The 16,979-nt window shown below is 42.0% G+C and overlaps 1 protein-coding gene and 2 pseudogenes across 1 annotated transcript in view; all 3 read left to right on the top strand.

The window, feature by feature from the left end:
• Nucleotides 1–16,979, top strand: part of GPC3 (glypican 3) — a 399,621-nt gene that overhangs the window by 250,117 nt on the left and 132,525 nt on the right. Inside the window, exon 4 of the mRNA XM_032329660.1 lies at nt 12,433–12,566. Coding sequence (XP_032185551.1) covers nt 12,433–12,566 — 134 coding nt within the window. The remainder of the gene's footprint in view (nt 1–12,432; nt 12,567–16,979) is intronic.
• Nucleotides 11,127–11,278, top strand: LOC116583826 (annotated as a pseudogene).
• On the top strand, nt 11,230–11,730 carry LOC116582201 (annotated as a pseudogene).

Genomic DNA, 16,979 nt, shown 5'->3' with positions numbered 1-16,979 from the left:
GGATCATGACCTGAGCCGAAGGCAGAGGCTTAACCCACTGAGCCACCCAGGAGCCCCAAGAGTTGTGTTTTCAGTCTGTTTAGCTTCTTGTTGTTAGGACGGAGTGGCAACTTCTAAGTTCTTTATATGTGACACTGGAAATGCTGATAGTGCAAATTTTATTGTTGGGTATAAACAGTGTCACTTTTTTTTTCTTGAAGTAATAGACTCACTTTGTTCTTTTTAAGAAAACGACTGCCAAATACTCAAGTGTGAATAACATCAGTTTGTCGCTCTTTTATATAAAAATAATGTTTTATGAAAAAAGGGCCTAGTTCATCTCAACTCAATCACCCATGGGCTTTTCCTCTAGATGATCACCACACTTCAGCATGTAACAGAAGTACTTTATGCATCACACATAATGTTAAATAAGATGTGTCATCAAGGGTCAAGATTGACTAAAATTATTTCGTACTGCTTCTTCAAGTACCTTCTTAAATGAAACTTGATTTTTTTTCAAGATTGTATTTATTTATTTTAGAGACAGAGTAAGGGGGGGAGGAGCAGAGGGAGAGGGACAAGCAGATTCTGCACTGAGTGCAGATGGTGCCCCACGTAGGGCTCAATCCCACCACTCTGAGATCATGACCTGAGCTGAAACCAAGAGTTGGACTCCCAAATGACTGGGCCATGCAGGCTCCCCTGAAACTGGGCTTTTAAAAAAGTGAGAGTGCTTAACAGTGGAAAAATAAAATGATTACCATACGAGTTTGGTGCCACTCCCCTGACCCATGCCATTGCTTTTGCAATGTAAACGTCTTCACATTTGCCTGAAGATAAACCATGAATTTCAACAATGTCATTCAACGCTGGGAATATTTCAGCACTCTTCCTGTCTCTCTCCCAATGCTCTCACCTCGGATCTTCTCCGATGATTAGTTGGTGTCGATAGTGGATAAACATAAATAAAACAGCAAATCCAGCTCATGTCTGTAGATTTGTCTGTTTGAAAGGCAAAAACAATTCCACCGAGGTGATATTAGGCCCCCATCTTTATGATTGCAGCTAAATCTTGAATTTAACGAGTTTCTTTCATTGCAAGGTGGCATGACTTCCTCTACTGACTCTTTATCTAGTAGACTCTCGACAATGTCAACTCTACAGGATTGTTGTTCTTGTTGTTGTTGTTGTTCTTTCAGAAATACCACCAGTTCCTTTTCTGGAAGTTTTTATTTAAATTCCAGTTAGTTAGCATACAGTGTTAACATTAGCCTCAGGTGTACAATATAGTAATTCAACACTTCCATACAACACCCAGTGCTCATCATGACATGCCCATCACCCATCTCCCCTATCCCCCTGCCTGCCCTCTGATAACCATCAGTTCGTTCTCTATAGTTAAGTGTCTATTTCTTGGTTTGTCTCTCTCTCTCTTTTTTCCCCTTTGTTCATTTGTTTTGTTTCTTAAATTCCACATGAGTAAAATCATATGGTATTTGTCTTTCTCTGACTTATTTCACTAGCATAATGTTCTCTAGCTCCATCTGCATCATTGCAAATGGCAAGATTTTGTTCTTTTTGATGGCTGGGTAATAGTCCATTGTATATATACACCACATCTTATTTGTCCATTCTTCAGTTGTTGGACACCTGGGCTGTTTCCCTAATTTGGCTATTGTAGATAATGCTACTATAAACATCAGGGTGCATGTATCTCTTTGAATTAGTATTTTTGTATTCGTTAGGTAAATACCTAGAAGGATCATGGGGTAGTTCTATTTTTAAGTTTTTGAGGAACCTCCATACTGTTTTCCAGAATGGCTGCACCAGTTCACATTCTCAGCAATAGTGCAAGAGTGTTCTGCTTTCTGTACATCCTTACCAACACTTGTTCTTTCTTGTGTTGTTGATTTTAGCCATTATGGCAGGTGTGAGGTAATACCATGCTTTTGGTTTTTATTTCCTTGATGAAGAGTGATACTGAGCATCTTTTCAAATGTCTGTTAGCCATATATATGTCTTCTTTGGAAAAATGTTTATATGTGTCTTCTGCCCATTTTATTTGGTTTTTTGGGTGTTGAGTTTGATAAGTTCTTTATATATTTTGGATACTAACCCTTTATCAGATATGTCGTTTGCAGTTTTCTTCTCCCGTGCCTTGATTGTTTCCTTCACCATTCAAAAGCTTTTTATTTTGGTGTAGCCCCAATGGTTTATTTCTGCTTTTGTTTCCCTTGTCTCAGGAGACATATCTAGAAAGAAGTTTCTACTGCCAGTGTCAAAGAGGTTACTGCCTATGTTCTCCTCTAAGATTTTTATGGTTTCAGGTCTTATATTTAGGTCTTTAGTCCATTTTGAGTTTATTTTTGTGTATGGTCTAGGAAAGTGGTCCAGTTTCATTTTTTTGTATGTAGCTGTCCCGTTTTCCCAATACCATTTGTTGAAGGGACTGTCTTCAACAATATCCCCATTGGATATCCTTTCCGACTCTGCAATGTTCATTAATTTCTCCACTCTTGTGTGTGCTTCCTTAGCTACTGTAATACATTGCCCCGCACGATTCTTTAATGGCTTTTCCGTTTCTATTCTTAAAAAAAAAAAAACTGTAACAAACAATTTTTGACTTTTTACATCTACTTTTAAATATTTAATTCCTTTTCCTTTAAACTCTGAATAATTGATTTCAAGATGACTCTACAGCTTAGATCACATGATAATACTATTCTGAAATGTTCTGTTGCATCAGACACAGTAAGATAAATTATTAGTATCTATACTGCCAAAGGAATGCTAACTTTTTGGCACGTTCTTGTTTCTTAATTATGGTTGTAATCTACTGTGGAGGTTCCACCTTTCTATGATTCAGAGAACTCTTGATGGGTTAACACTTTTGAACGTGCTTATACCTAGGCATTGCAACCAGGAATTAAGTGAGTCTTCCACTCTCCTTCTTGAAGCCAAGCATCCATTTTTAAATATCAGAAAATTATGTTGTAAATAAATTTTATTATGTTATATGATGACATATAAGATCTTCCATAATAACAGGCATAGTTAACTTTAAAACTTAGGTGATTTTTCCAAAAGTATCTCTAAATATTACAAATAAGGCAACAGGGTGCATTTACTTCCTTTTTTAAAGATGTATTTTTTGGGTGAGAGAGCACAAGCAGGAAGGGCAGGGAGATGGAGAGAATCTCAAACAGACTCAGCAATGAGAACAGACCTCAAGGTGGGGCTCCGTCTCATGACCCTGAGATCATGACCTGAGCAGAAACCAAGAGTCTGATGCTTAACTGACTGCACCATCCACATGCCCCAAAGTACATTTACTTCTTATGTTTTCACATAGACACAAAGCTTTCAAAGTAACAATTTATTTAATTAGAATGAGATTATAAAGATTATAGTAGGCATCTCCTAAGTAATCAGTAAGAGCACTAAGTCCTGAGAATAAATTAATCTCTGAAAAGTATGTATTTGTACCCTAAGAAGAAAAAAGAAATGTATTTGTACCCCAAACCAGCTATTTTAGGAACTTTTAGAATGCACAAACACATATTGCAGAGCAACGGTTTAATTACGCTTTAGATAGCCTCTGGAAAATTCCTTATATTTCTAAGGGAAGAAGAGTGGAAAAGGCAAAGTCTTAGTATTATTGTGGATATAGGTTTGACCTCTAGAACTTCCTGAGAGAGTCTCAGAGAACCATAGTTAGAGGGGCTGAATCCGGGGGAGGTCAAAACTGGAGCTTGGGAGACCAATTAAGAAGAGTGGGATGATCTCTGTTGGCATTGGCTCTCCAACCTGAATGTGCCTGAGAATCCCCTGGAGAGCTTGCTGAGCCAGATGGCTGGACCCCACTCCCCACTTTCCTGCTTCAGTAGGTTGAAGGCTGGGCCGCGAAATCTGCATTCGTAACAAGTTCCCAGGTAGGATACTGACACTGCTTCTTTGGGGGCCACACTTTGAGAACCACTGCTCTGGGGTCTTACTGCTCATTTCAGAACTCAATCCTAGACTTACTGTATGTGAATCTACATGACTAAGACTCCCAGATGATCTGTATACATGTTGAAGTTTGAGCAGCACTATTCTAAGAGATGGTATCCTAGACCTGAGGATGAAGAAAAGTGCCCAGGGTTAAAAGTTATTTATAAGAATGGAAAGAAGCACAAACCTACATGGTTGGACATAGGGAAGTGAGAGAAGGGGAGAAATCAGATATGCTTTGGTTTCAACTGAGTAGGTAGCTGATTATTCCTTTCCACTGGGACAGGGGACACAAGCAGAAGAGTGCATTTGGACAAGTGGTATTTGAGTTCGGTATTGAATGTTTGGACTACATGAAGCTCTCTTTTAACTGCCGCTATATTAGTCCTATTGGCCATATGTGATTAAGCAACACTGGCCGGGGCTCCTGGTCCTGTGAAGGGATTGGTATTACATGAGAAGTGTTAGGCACGCGTGCAGGATTCTATTTTCAACTACGAATCCACTTGTGGCAAATATAAATTAGTAAAATGCAAGTCCCTTCCACAAAAGGGTGTTGAAAACCTGTCTCGCACCCCCATAGCACCCATCGCCGTGCAGATTAGACTCACCGGGTAATGGCAAAGATTATTTGCCACCCACCAATCAGGAATCGAGGCCCTGAAGAATAGAAGGGGATATTCCAGGTAACCCAGAACAAAGATGAGAGACTGTGGGATGTGCAAACAATGCCAGCAAACTCAATGGAGTTCCCGTTCAGAGTGGGGATCAATCTCATCAAACCCTTTCGCTGCCTTCCAGAAGTCCCCAGTAGAGAATACCTCCAAGTGTTACTTAGAGCTAGCGATGTACTTGACCCACTGAGCCGGTATTCTAACATATTCTAATCTCAGTCGGATTTCTGTCTGGATGGGACAGACTTTGCACTTCCATCCCTGCCTGTATCTGATCCTCACATAGCTGTGAGGCATGGCAGGCAGTGTTTGTATTCCATTTTGCAGAGCTGAGTCTGAAGGAAATTAAAGGACTTGTGCAGAGTCACCGAAACAGGAAGAGAGTGGGACTAGAACCCAGGTCTTCTGACTCCAAATCATGTGCTCTTTTCACCATATTAGAATGCTGAGTTCCACTGAACAGCAGACTGAGCTGCAGGACAAGTTACCCTTTTTTGGATTCCAGTTTATTTAAAGAGATGACTTGAGGGATGCCCGGGTGGCTCAGTTGGTTAAGCATCTGCCTTCGGCTCAGGTCATGATCCCAGGGCCTGGGATGGAGTCCTGCATCAGGCTTCTTGCTCAGCGGGGAGCCTGCTTCTCCCTCTGCCTGCTGCTCCCCCTGCTTATGTTCTCTCTCTCTCTCTCTCTGGCAAATAAGTAAATAAATAAAATCTTAAAAAAAAATAAAGACACGACTCGCATAGAAGGTTCACACAGTGACACCTGACTTCCTAAAATAGCGCAATTCATAATGCATTACAGTTTATTAGCGACTTTCATTTTAATGGTCAAGCAATTAATGATGAGCCACAGGAAAACGTCTGTGGCAGAAAAAAGAAAAAAAACATTTACATTGTCACCAGGTCTGTTCATTATCCTCCGTGCTCTATATCCAGATCAATCAATAGTTAATTAATAATGATGTGCTTCCTGAAGTACAAGGTTATAAATTAATTTAATGCTCGTATGCATATTTTTTGTAGGAAAAATGAGTGGAAAATGCCTGCCATGCCCATCTCATTGTAAGAAAATGTATGTAATGATTACAAGCATATAATAAGAATGGTTTGCCCAGCCAAATGTTTGTTCATTTCTGTTAATCAGTATTCATTTGAGCTACTTTCATGCAGTTTGTGGAAGCAGTGCAATCAGTTGAGTAGTGTGGCAGATTTAAATCAGTAATAAAAGCCCTGGGGAAATTAACAAGACAAAACATTAACCACAGACTAAACATTAACATATATTAGCATTTTTATTATACCTGTAGAATTGTTAAATGGGCATGGTTACTACTATTAAAAAGTTTATGTTGTATATCACATAATTTCAATGTATATTTTGTTTTAAAACTTTTAAGATTTAATTAAATGAAATTGAACAACAGCATAATAGACAATTCAACAGAATGAACTGAAGTTCATTATTTTATTTCAGCTGGAAACCTACAGAATTCCCAACCCACCCTATCCCCAATCCCCCCAAGGTATCCTAAACAAATGCCACAGGTCCTACTCCTCCAGAGTGGACCACAGGATCAGAGTTGGTATTTAAATGGCATAACCATAGAGGGAGTTTTTATGTTTAATTCTGTGGAGTTCTGAAGAATCCACTGACAACTCAAAACTAAATTTACACCAGTTATTTAGCAACAGTTCTCTCAGCAAAGCCCTCTTTGGGGCCACAGTAATCATCTGGATTCCAGCAGAAAGGTTATTCCGTAATTAAATAAAACTGCGGAGATCTTCTAGATACCCTGAGGTCCCGGCAACCTGGAGAACAGCTCCTGAGAGGGAAGGAGTGAGACAGCCACTATCTTCCTCAAAGGCTGTCAAACTTCCCAGGGCAGTAGGGTATGTCTGTGGCTCCCCCACAGACTCACTAACGGGAACTTCTCTCTTTCTGTTTCTGTTTCTGTTTCTCCCTCCCCTTCCTCCTCCTATTATGGACCATGTAAGACAGACAGACACACAGACACACACACACACACACACACACACACACACACCCCACACACCCCACCCCCCCAGAGAAGGAAAATGTAGGTGTGCCTGTTTGGCTCAGTCAGTAGAACATGCAACTCTTGATCTTAGGGTTGTGAGTTCAAGCCCCGTGTTGGGCATGGAGTTTACATCCTTAAAATAAAAGAAAAAAGATGTAAAGTCTTTCCTTCATCTGTTTTTTTTTTTTTTAATCTGGTTCTTAAACTTTGAACACAGAATCGACCTGTCGGCTTAGTTAAGAGCAGGAGAGTCAGAGACGCTATTTAATGTGTTTGCAGCCCTTCCCCATTTTCTCGTCTTTTTGGCTATGAGAGCTAAAGGCCTGAACCTGTTGTATTTCTATAGCCCTAGGGTCAACCAGGAATCTCCATTGAGGGGAAGCTATAAAGAATATAGTTGGGCCAGACATCAGACTAGACCTGGGTTAAATCGTAAGAATTACAGATTTTGTAGCCAGTCCAAGAATCTGACTCAAGCAGTCAGTCAGGGGCCCGGGACAGCCCACAGGAAGCAAGCTGCAGGGGGAACACACCTGGGAACCACCTCTCCCACAGACCCAGACATCCGGGGCTTTAGGGTGATTACTAATCCTCTCTTACCAGGCAGGCCAAAGAGTTTAAATCACTCCACTAGAAATACTATGGTTAAAATTGGATGTCCGTTTTTGGCTTATCTTTAATAACTAGTCCTTCTTTAAAGGATTTTTTTAATCCTTCGTAATCATTACTCTTCTCCAGTTATGGATGGGATGGCCACAAACCTGGGTCGTGGGAGGCCCCCAGAGTCTATCCTCTTGACAGAAATCTACGGCATAGGGAGGAAAAACCAAAAACAAAAGCTTGGGGCCCCTCGCTGGCTCATTCAATGAAGCGGGTGATTTTTGATCTCAGGGTTGTGAGTTAGGGCCCCATATTGTGTGCAGAGATTATTTAAAAATAAAATCTTAGAAAAATAAACAAATTTTGCTAGGCAGATCTAGGTTCAAGTCCTACCTCTGCCATCTACTACAATTATGGTTTGCTTCAGTTCCTTAAACATCGTGAGCCTCAGTTTCCTTATCTCTAAAATGGGGTCAAAAATACAAGGTCCGTATGCCTCAGAGAGTTGTAGAATTCACCGTCAAGAACAGAGAATAGGGGCGCCTGGGTGGCTCAGATGGCTGGGTGTCTGCCTTAAGCTTTGGTCATGATCCTAGGGTCCTGGGATCGAACCCCACATCAGGTTCCCTGCTCAGCAGGAAGCCTGCTTCTCCCTCTCCCACTCCCCCTGCTAGTGTTCCCTCTCTCGCTGTCTCTCTCTCCCCCCCCCCCAAATAAATAGATAAAATCTTTTAAAAAGAACAGAATGGAGGAATTATTAGTAAGGCAGGAGGCTGGTGTCAGGTATGTTACAAATGGGAAGTATTGGTATTGTTGAGAAACTTACAATGTAGACTTTCTCTGCTGAGTCAATCAGAGGGAGAGATCAAGTATGAGGGTTGTTTTTTGTTTTTTTTTTTTTTTTGGTCCCTGCTCAGCAGGGAGCCTGCTTCCTCCTCTCCCTCTGCCTGCCTCTCTGCCTACTTGTGATCTCTGTCTGTCAAATAAATAAGTAAAATCTTTATTTAAAAAAAAAGGAAAGTCATTTTCACCTTTTTTTTTCCCAGAGGAGTTCAGAATCAAATATGACACTTTTCATATCATATCTTCCTTTTTTGCATGAGACCCGAGTGACAGGTGGAAGGTAGCTGTGGGACCAGGTCAAAAGGAAGTCTTATTACTCTCTTCATGCATGTGTAAAGCCAGTGTTCTGGATCTTGCTTAGAAAAGAATGGTCCTAGTGTTGCTAGGATGACCTTCTGACCATAAATATGGTCAGGAGCCCTGCCTTCTTTTATTTTTTTTTCAAGATTTATTTATTTATTTGAGAGAGAGAAAGCACACAGCAGGGAGGTGCAGAAGGAGAGAGAGAGAGAATGTCAAGCAAACTCCACTGCTGAGCACAGAGCCTGATGTGGGGCTCGATCCCATGACCCTGAGATTGTGACCTGAGCCGAAACCAAAAGTCAGGTGACCAACCGACCGCATCCTCCCTCCCCTGACCCCCCAGGTGCCCCAAGTCCCTATTTCAAGTCTTGTAACACCTCAGGGGACCGTTACTCTCCTGCCATAGATTCTGGCGCATGAATAAAGGGCACCCTTAGGAATCACCGTTCTTGGAAAACGAAAGGATTTTCTATTCCGGATCTATCGGTAGAGACATTCGCCCACCTAATTAATCCAGTCTCACTAACTAAAGTTCAAGATAGCGGCACCCTTAACCAGGTGCATTAGTCCGTGGAAGGAAATTGGATTGCACTTGTTATTTAAGAGCCCCAGACTCCTGGGCAGGACACTGAGTTCTAAAATGCTGCTCGAAATACTGGTGATTCTTTAGCAAGTGCAGCCGTAGATGGAGACCCGGGTCTCCAGGCAGCGCCTCATGTCCCCCGAGTGTGACATTTACAAAGAAATTTTGATCAAAGGCCCTCTTTTGTGTGAATTCTGCGTCTCTTTGTAAATTCTGTTTTCTTTTTGTGGCCACCCCTCAAAATGAGCTTGTAATATTCACCTACAGCTCACACAGTGCGGAGGTGGAAGATGTGGACAGAAGAGCCCGAAGGCACCGGGGGGTGGGGTCTACATTTGACAAATGCTTTGTATATGAGAAGAATTTGCTTTGTGGTAGATTTGTGGAAGAAAATTCAGCCCGTCTGTTAAGAAGTGGCAGATTTGGGGGGGGGGGCATTGGCAGGACACCATTGTTTGCCCCTGACCCCACCCGGAGCCTTGGGGACTCTGCCCAGTAGTGCCACATTGGGTGGCTTGGGAAGAAAGGTCACACTGGCTACATTCTCGTTTGTTCTTAACCTTCCTGCTTTTGCCTCAGCTGCACCCCCTTTCCAGTGGGTGGTTCCATGAGCGTTCGCCGGCTGTGTGGCAAGTAAACACGTGTGTGTCTATGAACATAATTTTAGGATGCACAGTCTGACCTCAGTTATTCATACCTGCCTTGCAAACTTTGGAAATGACTGGAACCGAGCTCCCCAGTCCAGCCAGGCAGCCCCCTTACCTGAAGCACCATCAATCCCGGTAAACTCAGAGAATACAGTTTTCTATATAAATCAATTCTTGTATTAGGAAAGAAAAATCTTTTTTGTTTGTTTGTTTTTCCCCAGTGGAGGTGAGGCCTCTACTGACTTTAGATTCTTCTTTTCTAATTCAAGAATTGATTTATATAGAAAACTTTCCAAAGCTATACAAACCAAATGCTTTTTGCTTTTGCTGCTTTTGCTTTTAGAAAGACATAGGTAGCTTTGTAAATGTCACCTGGGCCATCTTGAGAAATCCCGGAAACGGATGACCACACGCAGCCCGGGACCGCAGGCATGCCAGACCTGATGCTAGGAGTTCCCTTCAATTCATTTTGATGAATTTACTTTTACTGAGTCCCTAACAGCATGCAAAATTCAGTCTGATTTCTGTGGAGGTACAGAAGATATAACCAAAGGTACCAAAGATATAACCTGTCTTCACTGGGTATTTCTAATATTTTTCTTTTTCTTTATTTTTTAAAAGATTTTATTTAGTTATTTGACAGAGATTACAAGTAGGCAGAGAGGCAGGCAGAGAGAGAGGGGGAAGCAGGCTCCCTGCCAAGCAGAGAGCCTGACTCGGGGCTCGATCCCAGGACCCTGAGATCCTGACCTGAGTCGAAGGCAGAGGTTTTAACCCACTGAGCCACCCAGGCTCAATGTTTGTTTTTTTTTTTTTCTTAATGTATACAATCTATATATTCACCTTGGCTATGTTGGCTGTGTTTCTGAGGACTGGGAGTTCCTTTAAAAAAAAAGAGAGTGTAAGCAACTGGTGATTAAGCATTGTCTTCTAGGAGGTGATATTGTATAAGCTTTGAAGTCAGACAGTGAATCAACGGTATATTTGCCACAGGCAACCCTTAACCTCCTCTAACCTCAGTTTCTTCACCTCTAAAATGGGGATGATAACATTTAGCTTAGTGTCTGACATAAGGGAGACATGTTAATACATCTTTATGTAGAAGTTCATTTTAGGCTTGTGTCTGAAAGCTCAAAAATAGAAATCTACAAATAATTGAACCAGATCACTTAGAATTGAGATAAGAAAGCTGATGCCATCTTTTGATCATTGCCATATGACTGTTAAGAGGACTAAGCTTGGGTGCCTGGGTGGCTCAGTGGGTTAAGCCTCTGCCTTCGGCTCAGGTCATGATCTCAGGGTCCTGGGATCGAGTCCCGCATCGGGCTCTCTGCTCAGCAGGGAGCCTGCTTCCTCCTCTCTCTCTGCCTGCCTCTCTGCCTACTTGTGTTCTCTGTCAAATAAATAAATAAAATCTTTAAAAAAAAAAAAAAGAGGACTAAGCTCTAGAGGGAGGCATCCGGCAACTAGTCTCGAATGAGCAAGTGAGTGGATAGAGAAAGGAAGGAAGGGCGGCCCGGTGTGCCGTGGCTGCGAGCAGTAGCGTCCTCGGTAGTGGGGTTCTCATGAGTGTTGATTGTCTGGGTTGCCCTAAGGGACCCTGGAGACAGCCCTTTTGGTGGATGCTGGGGTCTGACCTCATGGCTATCTCCAATTTAGGCTGCAGACAGGTATGTGGGGTGCCTTTGGGAAGCCCCAGAGCACAGTAGCCAGGGTCCACATTGGCCAAGTCATCATGTCTATCCGTACCAAGCTGCAGAACAAGGAGCATGTGATTGAGGCCCTATGCAGGGCCAAGTTCAAGTTCCCTGGCCGCCAGAAGATCCGCACCTCCAGAAGTGGGGCTTTACTAAGTTCAATGCGGATGAATTTGAAGACATGGTGACTGAAGAGCAGCTTATCCCAGATGGCTGTTGGGTCAAATACATCCCTAACCGTGGGCCCTTGGACAAATGGAGGCCTCTGCCCTCATGAGAACCTTGGCACTACCCCTTCCTGTCATATTCATGCCCACCAATTAATCCAACTTCCTGTCAAAAAAAAAAAAAAAAAAAGAGAAAGAAAGGAAGGAAGGAACAAAAGAGGAAGGATGGGCGGAGGTAAGGGGGGAGCGAGGGAGAGGAGGTAGGCTTTCTTGAGCACCTGTGTTCTTTAGTACTCTCGGTCCTGGTCTTGTTCAATGATACGGGATTCACAGCTGATCACACTGGCTATGGACTGGTTGGCTGGCCGCCTTCCTTCCCTTGGGCGTTTTTACGAAAGTCAGATGAGCCATTACACTGACATTCTTCAGCATACGCAACCCTGGGTCTTCGAACCCAACTCCCTGCATGGAAGGCTGCTCTGTTAACAGGCTACTCTACACATCTCTCACCCCCTTCCTCTCCCGCTCCACTACTTCCTAAACTTTGTAATTCCTATTTGTGAACTTCTACATTCTTATAAATACTAAGGGCCGTGGAGAGGTATCAATAGCCTAAGTCTTGTATAGAAAGTCCTCTCAAATGTGCAGAAAGAAAAAGCATTTTTCATCTTAGGAAACCTTGAATAGGTTGGGCTCAAAGTCTCCACTGCCATAGTCTTCAGCCTGCTTTTCCACAGATGGCTCTTTACCTGAAAAGCGTAGCACCTTTTTCGGACTCCAGTAATAGCTTCGTTCTACTCTTTAAAAAGAAACTGGGGAAGAAATTGAAGTGCATTTCAGAATTTGTTTCTACTATCATATCTGTGAAAGTATCATATAATTATATTGCATTTCTTTTTCAGATTGGCAAGTTATGTGCCCATTCTCAACAACGCCAGTATAGATCTGCTTATTATCCTGAAGATCTGTTTATTGACAAGAAGGTATTAAAAGTTGCTCATGTAGAACACGAAGAAACCTTATCCAGCCGAAGGAGGTAAGGGGATTCTTTTTTTTTTCCCCCTCTGTTTCAGCATACAATTAACAATTGTGTTGCAAGGTGAAAAACTTTTGGAGTGAAGCTTCTTAAATACACATTATTTTGTTCTTTTGAGTAGAGTTTGATTAATTAATTCTACCATTTGTAAATGCTAAGGAAAAAAGATATCACATTATATCTAAGCCATATTTAAATGTAAAGTTACCCTATGTAAATATCCAGCACAGCACTCCCTGAATAGGGAGTCCGATGTGGGGCTTGATCCCAGGTCCCTGGGATCATGACCTGAGCCAAAGGCAGCCACTTAACGACTGAGCCACCCAGGTGCCCCCAAGATATTTGTTGATTAAACAAAATGTTTTCTGCTTATGATCTGGTCTCACAATTTTATGGCTTCACTTGTGGTTTTCCCATTATTACCAGTGAGTCAAGGTCAAGTTCATCAGAAAGAAACTGGCAAGACACACTCATGTGCATAAACATACCGCACATTCTGTACACTCTTGTCAGTATACAAAATGAAGGATTCAGTTTCTGTTTCTTAAGACAGCAGTCAAGGGACTAAATCAAAGTTTGTTTCTGATTCTCTTCTTTCCTCCTTCCCTCATCCAGATGACCTCTTTCCCTGTTCTAGTCATGGTTACAAATAAGGGGTGACCATTGGATGGGAATCCCAACACAGGTCTAGGAGAGGTGCCTTCCCAAAAGGAGTGCACATGTCCCCAAGCCTGCCACTGGCTCGAAGAATAGCCAGACATGAGTTCTGCTTCCTGATGACTGGCCTGCAGATGGAAAATTAAGAGATGAAATCAGCAACATCTCAGATGTAGGCTAAATGAAGCCATTCATATCCATTTACTACAGGAGGTTTTAAAGTGATAACTCTGAGTCATCACTATGACATCACAAACTCTTAGTTTGGAGTGAGAGAAGGCAGTAAGGCTGCATGAGAGAGAGTCCTCCAAAGAAGCATTTCAGGAAGTCCCATGTTCTCTTTTGTTGACTTCCAACCAAATGGATGTCTAGTTTCCCTGTAGCAACAGTTTTAAAGTGTGACTCAGAGACCCAGGAAGTCACAGAAACTCTTTCCAGGGAGTCTGAGATGCTCCTTTTGCTAACTACTTATCCATGTGAACCTGGGTTTTGTTTATATACTTTAACCAAAACAACACATTGCAGCAGATTGAATGCAGAAGCCAATGGGAGAATTCAGCTGTCTCCTATTAAGCCAGGCTAAACATATTTTGTAAAAAAGACAAAACCAATATCCGTTTCTCACCATTTTTTTCATAAAAATAGTACTTATGTTAACACATAATGGCTCATTATTCGTTTCAAATAAATAAATAAGTAAATATTTCCCCCCTGAGTTTCACTTTCTAAAGCAGTAAGTATCTAAAAATATATATCGGGCCAACAAAAGCTCTTTGGGGCCCTCCATCATTTTTAGGAGTATAGAGGGGTTGTATTCATTATCCAGTGCTACATAACAAATTTCCCCAAAACATAGTGATTTAGAACAACTAACATTTATTATCACAGTTTCTGGCAGGAATTCGAGAACAGCTTGGCTGGGTGCTTGTCAGCTTGGTCAGTTTCTGGGGCTGTAGTCATAGGAAGTGCAGATCTACTTTCCAAGTGGCTCACTTAGCAAGCTAGTGCTGGTTGTTGAAAGGAGGCCTCAGTCCCTCACCGCATGAACCTCGTGAGTGACTCCGCAACATAGCTGCTGGCTTCCCCAGAATACAAGATCCATGGAAGAGCAAGGAGCAGGCTGTATTGTCTTTTCCGACCTAGTCTGGGAAGTGACGTACTGTCAAGTCTGGTATCTGTTTGTTAGAAGTGAGTTCCCAGTTCTAGTCCACACTCAAGGGGAGGGAAATTAAACTCCACCTCTTGAAGGAAGGAGTATCAAAGAATTTGTGGACAAATTTACAAACCACCACAGGGGTCCTGGCACCGAAATATTTGAGAACCATTTCCCTATAGCATAGGAGAGTTTTAGGAAGTGTTTTTCATTCTGGGAAGACAAAATTTGGTCATTTCTCCAAACCTTTAACCTTTGACTTTCCTTTGTCTGTTGTTCTCAATTGCTTTCACACTTTGCCCAGACCACCTGAGAAATTAACCTCAGTCATTGATCTTTAACTAGGGGAAACCTCTTGCGTATTGTACTGAAGTGAATAAATTATATTTATATTGTATTATTACAATATATAATATATCATATTACATATCAATATCACAATAATTAATGAAGAATCCATATCTTATACAATTATTTTTATTAATTTATTATTATTTTATATAATTATATAATTTATAATTATATTATTTATAAATAACCTACAAAAATAAAATATAAATGTATTGTATTATACTACATAATTATTCATTTAAAATTAATAAGAGGGCATCTGTCTGGCTCAGTCAGCAGAGCATGTAATTCTTGATCTTGGGATTGTAAGTTTGAGCCCCACATTGGATATAGAGATTACTTAAAAATAAAATCTTTAAAAAAATGTTTAAATAAAATTAACAAAAGGAATGTTTAAATTATAAATTACATTTATATGTTATAAATGTAATATATTTGTATAACATTATACAGTAATATGTATTTTTATATATATTGCTTTATTCAACTCAACAGACACTTAGGAAATACCTGTCATGGGCCAGAATGTGTACTGGCATCAAAACTCAAGACAGAGGCTCAACTCTCCAAAGCAGTCTAATGTGGAAATAGACTTAAATGCAAATACTTCCAAAATAGTTTTATAAGTGCAAAGGAGTGTCCAGAGTCTATCCCTAGAGGCAGCCTACAGGAAAAATGAGAGCCTCTGCCCAGGGAGATATAGTGGGCCTCCCTGGAGGAAGTGGTATATGAATCAGTCCCAGCATCATATGCAGAGCTTATTCAAATGAAACACACCGGCCCAGTCCCATTTTGAGACAACCCTGCCAACCTACACACATTTATGAGTAAGTAGGAGGTGCTACTTGATCAAGGGCCTGCTGCCATGGCTTCTGTCTGGGGTTCTCGTGGGACCCATTCCCTACTGTCCTACTGGGGAGGGCTCTAAGGGGTCGATTCCTCCACAGAAAAATGAAATGGATGAATGGGTTCTTGGCCGGGCACCCCGATTTGGCACTTTGTTTAGATCGCTTTCTGAACTTGTTGCTAACCCCAAAAGAAAAGATAGTAAGAAAAACTACATAGCTTGCAGGTTTGATTAAGTGGTGGCCGGGCAAGGCTCCTTTGAGTGTTGGAAACACAGCCTGCCCCATGGTGCTTCTCATCTCTTGCAAACTAGAGCCTTAGAGTCCGAGTCAGAACAACAGGAGAGTGTCTGATTTCCTTTAGCTCCCTCCAGTAGGCATTGTAAACCCTTTTAGGGAGAGGGGAGACTCAGGGATTAAGATCATCTCTTGCCCATGCCCTGGCCCCTGCAATCTGATGTTATTAGGAAGGTTTGGTTTGACGGAGGGTTAGTACCTCTATAAATTTCTCGATATGTTCTGCACAGCCTTTCACATTGTCCAGAAAAATCTATGTGCCTCCGACACCCCTCACATCCTTGCCCAAGCTCCATCCTCCTCGGGTAAAAATATGATAATTGCAAAGGAACCCTATTGTAGCTTTCCCTCCCTGGAGGTTGGGAGCAAGCTGTCTGAATCTGATTATGAGTTGAAAAGCCCTTTCCTTATTAAAATAACAACACACAAAGAAATGCAGGATTCCTTTGGTAGCATTCAGAAGTCATCTGTTTGTTTTGTCTGCCCCCAACTGGGTAGTTTGCAACACACAACTAATCTTAGAAATAGCTTAGTTCAATTTAAAGGCGATTTAATACTCAACCGGTGGCCTGCCTATGGGATTCAGTGTTCCGTTAAGGTAGAAATATTGAAAATATCTGTCATCGGGTTTAAAACAGGGTCGGACAAGATGCACAAGTAAGCAGCTAGGATCGAAGCAATGTGATTTCCGTAACCCTTGCCAGCCCTGGTATCTTCGCGTCTTCTCCCTCTCCCTCCTGTGGCCTCGTGAATGTCTCCTTCACCCCTTCCCATATGATGCCTTTTACCTTGTCATCCGCGCATCCCCCTGAAGTTTGGTGGAGAGCGTGAGCACTGTCTGTCCTTTCTCTAAGCGCCCCCATCTCAGTGGAATAGTCCATCCTGGCCCACCAGCTAATGTTGTGAGAAAGGGGCACAGTCCCTCCAGCCCGGTGAAACTACATCTGTGTAAGCCACCCTTCCCCTTCCCGCACTGCCTCTCCTCCCCTCCCCCTCTGACTTGGTCTAAAGGGGCAATGGATTGGGTGGCACTAGTAAATGACCTAGAAAGAAAAGAACAAAAGCCAATCTCAGCTCCCTGGTCCAAAATCAATGCTCACTCCCACTCCC

Source organism: Mustela erminea, chromosome X (assembly GCF_009829155.1).
Source record: "Mustela erminea isolate mMusErm1 chromosome X, mMusErm1.Pri, whole genome shotgun sequence".
NCBI lineage: Eukaryota > Metazoa > Chordata > Mammalia > Carnivora > Mustelidae > Mustela > Mustela erminea.
This window is presented reverse-complemented; position numbering and strand designations above follow the sequence as displayed.